General features: G+C 42.7%; 2 protein-coding genes across 6 annotated transcripts in view; both read right to left on the bottom strand.

The window, feature by feature from the left end:
- Positions 1-5618, bottom strand: part of numbl (NUMB like endocytic adaptor protein) — a 41871-nt gene extending 36253 nt beyond the window's left edge. For 2 of the 4 annotated variants that reach the window (XM_058633981.1, XM_058633983.1), the window contains exon 1: positions 5044-5618. In XM_058633981.1, the coding sequence (XP_058489964.1) occupies positions 5044-5129 (86 nt within the window). In that variant the 5' untranslated portion in view covers positions 5130-5618. Of the gene's footprint in view, positions 1-3144; positions 3841-5043 lie in introns of those variants that run through there. The other 2 variants (XM_058633988.1, XM_058633987.1) reach the window with 2 other exon arrangements.
- A 959-nt stretch (positions 5619-6577) lies between these two features.
- Positions 6578-13138, bottom strand: part of coq8b (coenzyme Q8B) — a 9739-nt gene continuing 3178 nt past the window's right edge. The window contains exons 6-17 of one of the 2 annotated variants that reach the window (XM_058633991.1): positions 12465-12539; positions 11374-11493; positions 11209-11294; positions 10971-11111; positions 10806-10887; positions 10620-10713; positions 10299-10440; positions 10056-10163; positions 9897-9962; positions 9191-9277; positions 7255-7557; positions 6578-7218 (exon numbers count right to left, since the gene is read on the bottom strand). In XM_058633991.1, the coding sequence (XP_058489974.1) occupies positions 7198-7218; positions 7255-7557; positions 9191-9277; positions 9897-9962; positions 10056-10163; positions 10299-10440; positions 10620-10713; positions 10806-10887; positions 10971-11111; positions 11209-11294; positions 11374-11493; positions 12465-12539 (1325 nt within the window). In that variant the 3' untranslated portion in view covers positions 6578-7197. Of the gene's footprint in view, positions 7558-9190; positions 9278-9896; positions 9963-10055; positions 10164-10298; positions 10441-10619; positions 10714-10805; positions 10888-10970; positions 11112-11208; positions 11295-11373; positions 11494-12464; positions 12540-13138 lie in introns of both variants that reach the window. The other variant, XM_058633990.1, reaches the window with a different exon arrangement.

The following is a 13138-nucleotide window of genomic DNA, read 5'->3' as shown; positions in this document are numbered from 1 at the left end:
TCTGCCTCACAAGATATCAGAAAACATACATTACCTATGTTAATACTAGGGTTGCAACTATTAATCGATTACTAAATTAATCACCAACTACTTTGATAATCAATTCTATTGATTTGATTTTTTCTTTTTTTTTAAATAATTAAAACAAGGTTTTTTTTGATTCAGTACACAGAAAGTTGGCGTCTACTCTGCTGTTGTAAAATGTTTTCAAGATTAGGTGTTTTTATATGGAATTTGATTAGATTTTTTACAACCCTAACCCTTAATTCATAGTTGTGCTAAATTAACTTGCAAAGTTTTTGTTTTTTTAATGGATTGCCTTGTGTGTATATTGCCTTTTTTCAAATCCATAAAAAAAAGTAAAAAAAGAAAATGTATTAAAGCCAAACTTGCACAACTATGCACACTATTCTGGGTATAACCTGACAAAGTTAGGTCGAGCATACGGCACACCTTGGCTCAGTTATAATCATAAAACGCTGTAAGGATGCAGCTCTTTTAAAATGAAACAGGCTAAGCCAATCAACACTGAAACAATGTTTTTTAATAGTCGTTTTCTGGAAGTTTTGAATTGATTTATAATCTTAGATACATTATGTTACATGTGTTTCCATTTGCACCTACTAAGAATAGGTATGTTAGCTTACTGGAAGTAGCTGTCACCGTCATTTTTGTGTTGGTTTGACACGTTGACTGCGACATCCAGTGCCACTCGACAAGTATATAATATTGCACTTTCAACACTCACACACATACTGTACGGTCATAAACTAAAAAATAAGGAAGTGCATGTGGACTGGACAGTCCCCTGACCTGCAGCTGCCTCACTCCACATCACTCTGAGGAAGCCCTGTGAGGCTGAGGCTGGGAGTTTAGCTACTTGTTTGACAGACTCACCCTGACCAGCACAAAAGGCCGGGGCAACGCCCTCCTCCTCCAACCTGATTGGCCAGCTGGATGATCCTTGATCCCTGCTTCTTTGTGGTCTCAGCTGGGCCAGCCCTCCCCCTCAAATGTGAGTGTGCACATGAAAGTGAGTGTGTATGAGTGTGCGAACAAAAAAAAAGCCAAGTCCTAATGCAGCAATCAGCGCTGTGGAGGACAGGAAATGGCCTAAGGGGTGTGTGTGCGTGCGGGTGTGTGTGCATGTGTGTTCTAGTTTTGATGACTGACTCACAACACTGATGCAGAAGCCATTTAAATGGAGGAAGCCCATGGTTTTGACTTCATATACTAACACCTCTGATTCCTTCAGCCTTGATCAAACCTATCATCCTCTAGTTCCAAGTTTCCCATACACACCACATCGTTTCAGGAAATGTCTTCGACCACTAGATAGCCCCTTAAACCTTTCTTCCCTCAGCCCTTGATCACATCTACCATCCTCTAGTTCTTCTTCTGGACCAAATTTCAGCCAATCTGAACAAATGTTTTCAAACAACAAAATCGCAAAGTAACACAACAGAATCAGCGATGGAGGCAGCAGTGGATCGACAATCCTGTGTGCCGTGACTTTGGGCCATGGAGTGAACCATTTATAAATCAGCATTTTGTTCACTCACTCACTCACTCACTCACTCACTCACTCACTCACTCACTCACTCAGTCAGTCAGTCACCCTCCACATGAGGGTCGCCGGGGGCGCTGGTGCAAATCCCAGCTGACATAGGGTGAAAGGCGGGGTTCACCCCAGACAGGTCGCCAGTCCATCACAAGGACATGAGACAGACAACCATTCACTCTCACACCTATGGTCAATTTAGAGTGTCCATTAGACCTGGAGAAAACACACACACACACATACACTCTCTCACACACACACACACACACACACACACACACACACACACACACACACACAACCAAACTCAACTGAATACAACTCAACCTGAGACAAACTGAGCTGTCCAAACTGGAACTGTCCATGCAGTTGGTCTAGAGCAGGGGTGTCAAACATATGGCCCGCGTGCCAGAGCCGGCCCACCAGATGGTCCAAGGATGAATTGCAGTATGATTAGGTTGTAATCATACAATAAATAAAATAAAGTTAAATACCATATTTTTCAGTTCCATGGTTAGTTAGGTTATTCCTGTGACTAAATGTGTTTTTTTAGATCCACTGTGATCTATAGTTGTAATGCACATGTGCAAATGGACAAATTAATATTGTTGAAATTGCACTTATTTTTCCTCAAGAAATTCATGTTGTCCATAATATGTTTTGTTAAAAAAAAATACTTTATTAAATGTAAAACAAAGGGAAACATTTGGAGTCCTTGTTGTTTCTAGTTTATCATGCTATTATTTTAATGGTCTGGCCCACGTGAGATCAAATTGCACTGTATGTGGCCCCTGAACTAAAATGAGTTTGACACCACTGGTCTAGAGACACACTGAGCCCTGCACTGCCTGTTCACACACACACACACACACACACACACACACACACACAATATGACACTCTCTGTGTGTGTCTGTCTGTGTGTCTGTCTGTGTGAGGCAGTGAGGACCATCCCATTAACATGACTGGCTGTCTGAGGAATGCCATGTCACACAACAGATGGAGCTCCACAGACAATAGAGTAGCATTTACTGGGTCCATATATGAAGGCATGTGTGAAGAGTGTCTGTGTGTGTGTGTGTGTGTGTGTGTGTGTTGTGATACTGATACTTTGTAAAGCCAACAGTTCACACAATGAGCAAACACTGGGGAGTCAGAGGAGAGGGAAAAAACAAGGAAGAAATATGAACCAACAATTACCCAATAATCAGCCAAACTCTTGATGGCTCAATCAGTCACTCCCTCACCTGCTGGTGACGTAGTTATTGTTGTAGTTTGACCATAATAGCAGCAAAATAAAGGTGCAGGGCGGCATGATTTATACACTGTTAGAGGTAAATAACAATAACTGTGTAATCAGTGGAATCTCTCTGTGTGCTTGGAAGTTTCTATGCAGTGTGTGTGTGTGTGTGTGTGTGTGTACATGTACACACACACAGATATGGGCCCATTGGTGATGCACAGCTCAGCAGCAGCCTCACAAACACACATCGTTCACTTCCTCATCACGGACTCATTCATTCATTCCGTATGCAGATGATCCTAAAAGAGTCACAGTTGTGGAGGAAATCCGGTGAACTCACCCAAGAGGACGGACGATCTGCTTCCCCGCTCGTGCTCTGCTCTGTGTGAAGCCAGGACCCCGAACACACGCGCACACGCACACACACACACACACACACACACAAACACACAGCAAACAACGTCCACTGACAAGTAGTAATCTCACAAACGCATCCTCATCCGAGCTGTGAATGCGATGAAGCGCGTGGACGCGGAGCCGCAGATGGAGCTCGTGTCTGCACAGATCACCGATGGAGCTTTAACAACCGCGACTGTGTTTCACGCACGCGATCAAAACAAAAGGAAGAGACGCGACGCGGTCTCTGAGGCAGAGCTCGCTGCGGATCGCAGTCGGATGCTGTGAGTGTTTGAGCTGCTTCCTCCGGCTCCACCCGCTCGCTCCGGCTCTGCACTGCAACCATTGGCACAGACAGCCGGACATGCAAATCCACTCTGTCCATTGATGTTTTCCACAGAGGGAAGAAAAGAGGAGCGTCGCTGTGTGTCAGGCCCCGCACTGCGCCACCGTGTGGTCAAAGAGCTGCCGCGACTCAGACGTGACTGCTGCACTGAGCTGACGGCTCCGTGTTCTTCAAAGAATTGTCTATATTCATTCATACGTGTTTGAAAAGTCCAGAAAGGAAGAAGGAGAATGGAAGTCTAACAGATGTTGATGTCGCATTTAGTTCTTTTTTGTTTTGTTCTGTTTTTCTTGGTTGGAGTAGTTTTCTTTTTTTCCCTTTTTGTATTATCCGTTTAGTTTAGTTTATTTAGGACCTGACAAGCCTAGGCTTCTTCCTATCCCCTTTCGAACGCGTCAAATGTATACTATATTGAAATTGCCTTTTATGTTGTTATAACAATAATAATAACAACAATAATAACAATAACAAAAATAATATTTATTTTTTTCTTCATTTGTTTATTCATTTTCATCTAATTGTAATCGTTTGAAATAAAGATATCAATCAATTCATTCTCTTTTTTTCATTCATGCATTGCCTACTGCTTCATCCTCCACTAAGGACACACTCACACACAATTTAGACTCCATTTAACCTCTACATGTGTTTGGACTGTGGGAAGAAAACTGGAGAAAATGCAAATAAATGGTAAAAGGTTTGTTTTAAAATGTTTAACATGTCGTCACCAGTACGTCGCCGTCCACAACTGCAATTCCCACCCCAGCGTCCCTCCAGGCTCGGTGCTTGGCCCCGCCCTCTTCAGCCTTTACCCCTGGACACGTCATACAACTCACTGTGGTCTAACTTCTCCCACTGTTACACTGTTACACATAACTGTACATCTCCACCAAATCCATCACCACCGTCCACCATCTCAAACTGTCTGGATGGACAGTACCTTCCTGAAACCAAACGGACCCAAAGCTCTCGTAGCCTGCCTTACTTCTCCCTCCAGGTCATCATGTCAAGATACATTCTCAACATTAACTTCATAAAACTGGAGACCAGTATGGCTACATAGTTGAAATTAAATAAACATACTGCAAACATAGCCATATAAAACGAGGTCACCCCGTGACGCTGCTGACGCCGACCCGAGGCTATCATTTCATCACCATGGACAGCGCACAACAAACCAAACACACAACGAAGTGCGGTGCGCGCGGCCCCTCCGGGATCCCACCTCGGCCGGCGCGTGTCGGCCTCACTTTCGACGCGGGGCACAGTCCACCGGCGGCCGGGGAGAGGACCCGCGAGGGGATCTCAGTTTTTTGTATGTGTACGTGTTATTTTTCCTTTTCCCTAATAGGAGTGTCAGAGCCACTCATTACACTGTAATGCGGTGCATATTGTGTTTAAACGTTAAACGGATGAATTACACAGCACTTTTCAAACCACACATAAGCTTTTATAAACAAACTGACGCCCTTGATGTGACTTAAAACATAAGCTTACCTTACATTCGTCGGTCTTTCCTTGTGAAGTGGAGATGGCAGCTTAGTGAAGTTTGTCCTTTGACTTGAGCTCCAAAAGAAGTCCATTCTCTATGGACATCAGTACCAAAGCTCCCAGGCGATCCTGTCCACTAGTTTCTGGCGTGTGTCTTGATTCGCTTCAGATCCTAGTAAGACCGCTGTACGGGGGAGGTGGACACGGGGCTGGTCAGCAGCAGGTGAGGGGACACAGCAGCTCGTTATGGGTCACAAAGTGCAGCAGGTCTGACGGCTCCTGGACTCAAAGTTTGCCAAACGTGTGTCCATGACTGTCAGTTCAATGTTGAGCCGGCGGAAGTCAAAGTGCAACCGTAGTTTTCATTGTGCAGCTTCCGGTACGCTGTACGCACGTCAACAACTAATTATAATTTTAGGTCTTAAGATGTCTTTCCACTTTCAGAAGCTTTTCTTTTAATTCGAGTTCTGGAGTTAGACTTCCATTTTCTATTATTTGAAGTTTATCTGAGAAAGGCCGCCTTGAAAAAGGCGATGCTATCAAGCTAGCCACAACATCGCGCTCCTCTCCGGCCGCCATTTTGCTCTCTCTCTCAACCGCGCTCAGCACTCTGGGGGGCGTGGTCAGCAGTTAGACCTGCGCTGTTCGGACGTCAATCATTTGCCCATCACTCTCCAATGACCAATGAATGAGCCAGCTAACCGGGCCTAATAGAGACGGACGATTCTGATTGGATACCATGTTTCAGTAACCCTTTCATTGCTGATGGGAACTTGACAGTAAACTTAACTTTAGAACATAGATGAGAGAAAATGTATTACATGTATTGTATAAATAAATTACATATATTACATATATATTATTTAGTACTCAGTCATACTCAGTTTAATACTCACTTCTACTCAGGCGTAGAAGGCCCTGAACCGTAGTAAGGGGACCTCCGAAGACCGCTAGCTCCTTTAGCTCGGATTAGCTCGTTACAGCAACAACACATCAAACCACGGGACTAACCGCACAATATCAGCCTCTCTTATTATTGTGCGTCTCTCACAATAAGAGGAATAAGTGCAAATATGTAGGTGACAGAGATATTGTCTCAATTTAAAAAACATTAGCACAAAGCAAGCAGATCCACTTTTCTATGTTAAGAGCATTAAAATGAGAAGAAATAATGGGACACAAAGAAATCAAGGGACATTCAGAATAGATACAAATATGCGATTAATTGTGTTTAATCGTGGGTTAACTATGACATTAATGCGATTAATCGTGATTAAATACATGTCGGGTGTTTTGAAAGTGAAACGGCACAAAAGAGTTAAAGAAAGTAATGATTTATGAAACAGCTAAAGTTTGAAAAATAAATGTTTGGTTTTCTGCAGTAAACTGAACCTGAGTGGAGAGGAAACCATTGTACGTCATGAAGAAGGCGGTCAACCCTCAACAGTCCAGTCTGAGCATCAACTCTTCTGCAGAAAAAGAGATTGAAGTCTGTATGGAGTAGAAAGAATCCTTGAAAACACTTGGTGAGGCACATGAATATTTTCTCCATTTGATTTTGTTTAATAAAAGCATTTCGTCTTTTATGTTACAAAGTGTCAAAAAAACAAGTTTTCAAAGCTACAAAGTAATAAATGATGGTGTCAGTTATGGAGCGTCACAATGTAAAACCATGATCAGTCATTATCATTAGACTCTGATAAGGACAGCACTTGTGTGTCAACAGTGTTATTATACAGGCACCACTATTATCTGTCCTCAATGACAGGAAATCCCATTCTTATCTCGCCAACACACACGAGCAGGACGTAACGATTCATTCACTTCAACCATGGCAACACAGAAAGGGAATATAGCTCGCTTTTTAAAAAGTCAAGTTGGTTATAGTTGATAATGTGTGTACTGTGACAGAGAGATGTAAGGAACATTCTCCTCAAGCCTTCATCCATGTTTAATGTATTATGACATTAGTATGAGTGATGGTTTAGAACAATGATTTAGTTTTGAATAATGGTTTTCAATTTCACATTCATTGGAGCATTCTGTCATACAGTCAGTTGCATATTGACATCAACGCGTGTGAATTCATGAATCGATCCTTGGGTTCCTCTTCACAGAAGCCCCTCAGCTTAGTGAGGTAGTAACCTTGTTCCTGAGGGTTTATGCTTTGGCCTGTGCCGCCTGTGCCGCCTGTGCCACCTGTGCCGCCGGTGCCGCCGGTGCCGCCGGTGCCGCCTGTGCCGCCTGCTTCCTGTGATTGTAGGCCTTGTGCACGTCCAGGAACATGTCCTTGCATGATATACGTGCGTTCAGCTTCGAGCAGATGAGGAAAGAGCCGGCCATCTTGCGGTGCAGGGAGTAAGTCTCCTCAGGAGGAGGGGTGAGCCTGTGGCGCAGCATGACGGGGACGAGGCTCTGGATGCGCTGGGTGGTGCTCTGGGTGCCGAAGTCAAAAGGCTCAGAGGAAGCAAAGGCTTCACCGAGGATCATCACGGCCTCAACGTGGGCGTCCTCAAATGCCTGATGTCGAGCAGAGGGAGGAGAAAGCGTTAAAATGCCGTGCATTAATGACGTGATTGTGAAACGATATGAAAGAACAATCAGCCCTAAGCCACACAGTAATCCTAGATGATACAAGCGAGCAGGGACCGTCTACAAATGTCAGCACTGACAAAGCAAATGTTCAATATCTTCACCATAATAAAGTGTAATTACTACACACTTCATTACCTCCTATAGATTATACTACGTTCAGAATAATGGTTAATATTATCACTGTAACTCACTATCGAATGATTTTTCATCATTTCTGGGAATTTGTATTGAGAATATAAGCTAAAACCATCTTCATAATACAATGGAATGCCCATAAAGTCATTATAGGTGTAGGTATTCCATTTTTGTAGATGGTCCCTGCGCACTCGTGTCACAGTCAGACATCCACAGAGGATGAAAATGAGGTTTCCTACCACCCGTGTCAACAACAACACTAATAATAATATATGTAATAATATATGACGACAGCAGCAGTAATGTGCGTTATAAAGTGACATTTATAACGCACAGTAGTTATAAACAAGGAGAGTCCACAGATGTTCAAGGGAGACGTCGCAGCCATAGACCCACAGAAGTCTTCACGCCTTCTTCAGTCTCCAACATCTTAACAACATGTTGTGATGCTGTTATCGTCTATACTCTTGTGCCAGTAAAGTGAAGGTTTGTGTCACTTTGTTCAGAGAGAAAATCAGTGACACAAACCTACCAGAAGGGGCAGCAGTCAGCAGTGATAAACAGCTGGTTCTGAAAGTGACGCATGAAAAGGGGGAGAGAGACGGATGGGGGAAGACTGTATAGAAATACACTTATAATTTAAAATAATGTAAAATAATTATTATGATTGGGACGTACGAAGGAAAGGTATGAAACCTGTGAGTGCTTATATGAAAACCTCTCCCATGAAGACGTAAATTGAAGACAAAAAATAAGAATAATAATAAAAAGAAGAAGAAGAAGAAGAAGAATAACGATAATAACAATTAAATGATAACAAGAATAAGTAGAAGAAAGAAGCAATCAACTAAGTGATTATACACTAAACAACAAAAAACATACATGTTTGAATAATGTAAGACAATAAAAATATCTAAGACAATAACATGGATGACTTATGAAGTTTGACTGACGAGGTTGCTTTTGAGAGCCTTTTTAAATGATGTTAAATAATAACTGTTTTTCAGATAGTGATTCCAGAGACGGAGACCTTCATAACAACAACCGTGGCTCTAAAGAAGGCAGTGTGGAGCTCAGACACACTGTGTCGAGTGTTAGATACAAATATACGACAAAAACCTGAAGGTCAAAGATTCATTCTTTACTGGAAACACAAATCAACACTTCTCTCCTTTATCCTCCACAAGGCCAACTCAGAATGTCTAAGTCACCTCGTTTTGCTTTTGGACTGTGGGAGGAGCCGGTTTTTTTATGTAAGCATAACAAGTGACTCCAGTATGAGTGTAACAATATGAAAGCTGGGTGGGTGTATATGTTCCTCTGCTGCAATCTCAGACTTATGATCCACCTTTGAAAAGTCTTTTATCTGGTTAAATAAAGGTTAAATAAAATAAATAAACACGTCATAAATAAAGGATTTTACCTTCGTCTCAAAGCCTGTCAGGAACTTCAGCTCCTTTGATTTGGAAAGAACAGTCGCTCGATCCCCCACTGAAGCAGCGTGCACCACCTACACAACACACACACACACACAGTTATACTCTGTGGAAACACTAATACTATACTGGTTTTTTTAAGAATGTATATGTCAATTATTATTTTACTATTGGTATTTGTAGATGGTGCAAAATGAATGTGTGTGTATATGTTTGAATAAAAAATGTTTATTGTGCACGATGGTAAAAAGCGATAAATGTGGTGATAATCAGGAATGATGATCATCATCATTAATAATTTACTCTAGCTCACTAACATACAGTCCTAGTGATTTCTTTTAGATGCCAAAAGGGGTAACCTGCACCTTTCCGGTCATTCCAAACCGTGTGTGTGTGTGTGTGTGTGTGTGTGTGTGTGGTAATGATGATAATCATTTGAATTATTGACACAAACCTTGTTGCACAGGTTGGTGTTTCATCATTTAAAAAACAAAAAAGCAACTAACTAACTCATAATCACTGAATCATTCAGTTGTTTGGTACAAACACACTGACAAATGTTGCTCTGTGTTTCACTAACTTCAAATTGTTCTTGTTTTGTCCACAAAACCAAAATGATTGAGGTTAAACGGAGCAAAGAAAGCAGAAAGTATTCTCATTAATGGATTGTTAAAGTAGTTGGAGTATAATTACCTGTATGTAGTCATCTGTGAAGGACTGTGGGTAACCTCTGCATGCTCCAAAGTCCAACAGAATAACCTGAAACAAACACCCCAGTGTGTCATCGTGTGTGTGTGTGTGTGTGTGTGTGTGATGGACATCATGGACATCATGGACAGCAGATCATCTCACCTTGTTGGTCTCTGAGTTGTAGAAGAAGTTGGACCAGTTTGGATCCGTCTGCATGAACCTGAACTCAAACAGCTCCCTGAGGCACAGCTGGAGGATCCTGAAGGAGATCTGGGGAGAAGACTTTTCTGTTATTATTCATTATTCCTAATGTGTACTTTACTTTCAGACAAAAACATGAAGAAGTCAGTGTATGGCTGCTGTTAAAGAGACACTGAGGAGTTCCCTGAGTCCTGTGAGACATACCTGGTTCCTGGTCTCCTGGTCCAGGTCTACACAGTGGTCTAGTGGGACTCCCTGTACCAGATCCATGGCCAGAACCCTCTTTCCTGACAGCTCATCAATCACGTCGGGGACTTGGAAGAAGTCATCTCCTTGTAGCATAGACCTGGAGACGGCAGAATACGTACGGTCAGTAAAATTCCATCAAGTTAGTCAACACAAGACAAGACACGATGTTGGATTCAGTATTCTGTTTAAATGTCAACTAAACATATTTATTACCAACTGTAAAAACATGAAAATACGCGATGGAAATCAATAGCTATGAGTCAGTGCTGGACATACTTGAACTTGCTGGCACACTCTGCTTCCCTCTTGTAGTCACACTCCCACACCAGCTCCCGCTGAAGAACCTCTAGACTGCTGTCAGCAAACAGACCTGTGGAGACACAAACACCACGACAATGAAGACAATGAAGACAATGAAGACAATGAAGAATAATCAACGAGTCAAATATGAAGCATGATCACCTTGAGGCAGGACCACACTCATCTTCAGCACAGACATGAGATTATTAATGTCACTGTGGATACTCTCTGCTACTCCAGGATACTAAGAATCATATGAGAATAAAAAACTCATCAGCACAGCAAGACAAAGACAGAAGTATGGAGAGTGTATGTGTCACCTCATACCTGAATCTTCATGGCTATTTCACGACCATCCTTTAATACCCCATGATGCACCTGGCCAATGGAAGCAGCAGCAAATGGTTTGTCTTCAAAAGAGGACAGTTTGTCTCTCCATCCAGGACCCAGATCCTCCTCCAGAACCTTCTACACACACACACACACACACACACACACGAGAACTCCCTCAATGCCAGTGCATCTCATCTGTCAAACACGTGCAACACCATCGTCCTCCACTCACATTCATCTGCCACGTGGGCATGAAGTCTGCGCTCTGTCGCACGCGCTCAAAGATCCTCTGCAGCTGAGGGTTGATGAAGGAGTTATCTGAGGTGATGAAAACACAGGTCACGAGCGTGGACATGAAAACAGAACTTCACAGCGACGCAGACCCTCCAGCGCTCACCTTGAATGCTCAGCATCTGTCCGATCTTCAGCGCGGCTCCGCGGACTTTACACAGAGTACTGACTATTCGCTCGGCGTTCGCCTCGGACAGGAGGACAGAGTCGAGCAGAGCGCTCGTGTCTGCAGAAAAACAGCATTTATTTATTACACCTGAAATATAGACAACGTTCTGGTTCAGCTTTGGTTAAGCTTGGTTAAGCTTTGGTTAAGCTCCTGAATAAATCCCACTACTTTTATATTTTGTTGTGTCTCATTAAGTGTTAAGTCTCTTGTTGTGTCTTATTTAAATGCCTTTCGTCATGTCTATTTAAATGTCAAGTCCTTCGTTATTTTTGCTATTTTATTGTGTACCTCAAGCCGGGAGTCTCTGCAAAAATTTAATTATGTCCTCATAATGACAATAAAAACTTCCTGATCTTGAAATGGTTCATATTTGTCTGTATGTTAATGTAGAAGAGGTGGAGTCATTATTATAGTCCCGGCTCGCCTCGTCACGGCACGGTTTAGTGGGCGGAGTCATCAATATACGGCTGCGTGAAACTGGCGTGACTTTGTTTCACGCGCACACACACACACACACACACACACACACACAGTGTGACTAGTGACTTGTAAAGCCGTTGTTTTCAGTGTAACTCAGTGATTCTCAATTATTTTCTGTCATGCCCCCCATAGGGTACAGAAATGTTTTCACCCCCCCCCCCCCCCCATTGAAATACTATTGTGAACCTGATAATATTTATTTATTTATCTGTATAAACCACTGTATGAGTTGCCCGTCCCCCCCCCCCCCGATACCTCACCGCGCCCCCCCAAGGGGGCTCGCCCCACTATTTGAGAAGTACTGGTGTAACTGGATCATTAGAATCAGTTCATTTAAAATATTTGTTCAGTCTGCAGAATATTTCTGTGCTGCTGTAAGGTTCTTATTCTGACACAACACCAGTGTCGTCATGTGCGTCACACTGCTGCTGAGGCTACGACTGTCATTCTGCTCAAAAGGTGGAATGGAAGGTGCCGACACATTAGCAGTGACCGTGGGGTCTGGATGCGAGTGAAGGACATGTGAGAAGAGAACGCTGTACTCTCACCTCCTGTTTGTTTGCCTCCCAGTGACTGTTTTGCCACTTCTACGATGGCCCCCAGTCCCAGCCCCACTGCCAGTCCTGCAGTGAACAGACAGAGACATCAGGGATTTCAACTCCAGGGAAACTAAAGACATGTTTGAAGGATCAACAGTTGCTGCTGTTGTATGAAGAGTGAAACTACACGTGTCTGCTTTACTTTCATGAATGTTTACCAAACTCAAATGTCTTCTTTCAGGGTTCATCTACCTCCATCTTGTCCTATCCTTTGTGTCCTCTTCTGTTAGACCAACTGTCCTCATGTCCTCCTTCACATGTGACCAAACCATCTCAACCTGTTCATCCTGGTCCCTCCCACAGTGTGGAGTGTGTGTCTGAGAGTGTTTTTAAACATTTCTTCTTTGAATGATATTTTAGTATTGTGTATGTTGCAGTCGTTGGTTTGTGTGTGTTGTCGGTGTTCCGTGTTTCAAGGTTTTAATTCATTCTGTCAAACGATTACAATGTTTAATCACGATTAATCGCATTAATGTCACATTTGTATCTATTCTAAATGTCCCTTGATTTCTTTGTGTCCCATTATTTCTTCTCATTTTAATGCTCTTATCAACATAGAAAAGTGGATCTGCTTTCTTTGTGCTAATGTTTTTTTATTGAGACAATATCTCTGTCACCTGCAT

This window comes from Solea solea, chromosome 7, assembly GCF_958295425.1.
Source record: "Solea solea chromosome 7, fSolSol10.1, whole genome shotgun sequence".
NCBI classification, from domain to species: Eukaryota; Metazoa; Chordata; class Actinopteri; order Pleuronectiformes; family Soleidae; genus Solea; species Solea solea.
This window is presented reverse-complemented; position numbering and strand designations above follow the sequence as displayed.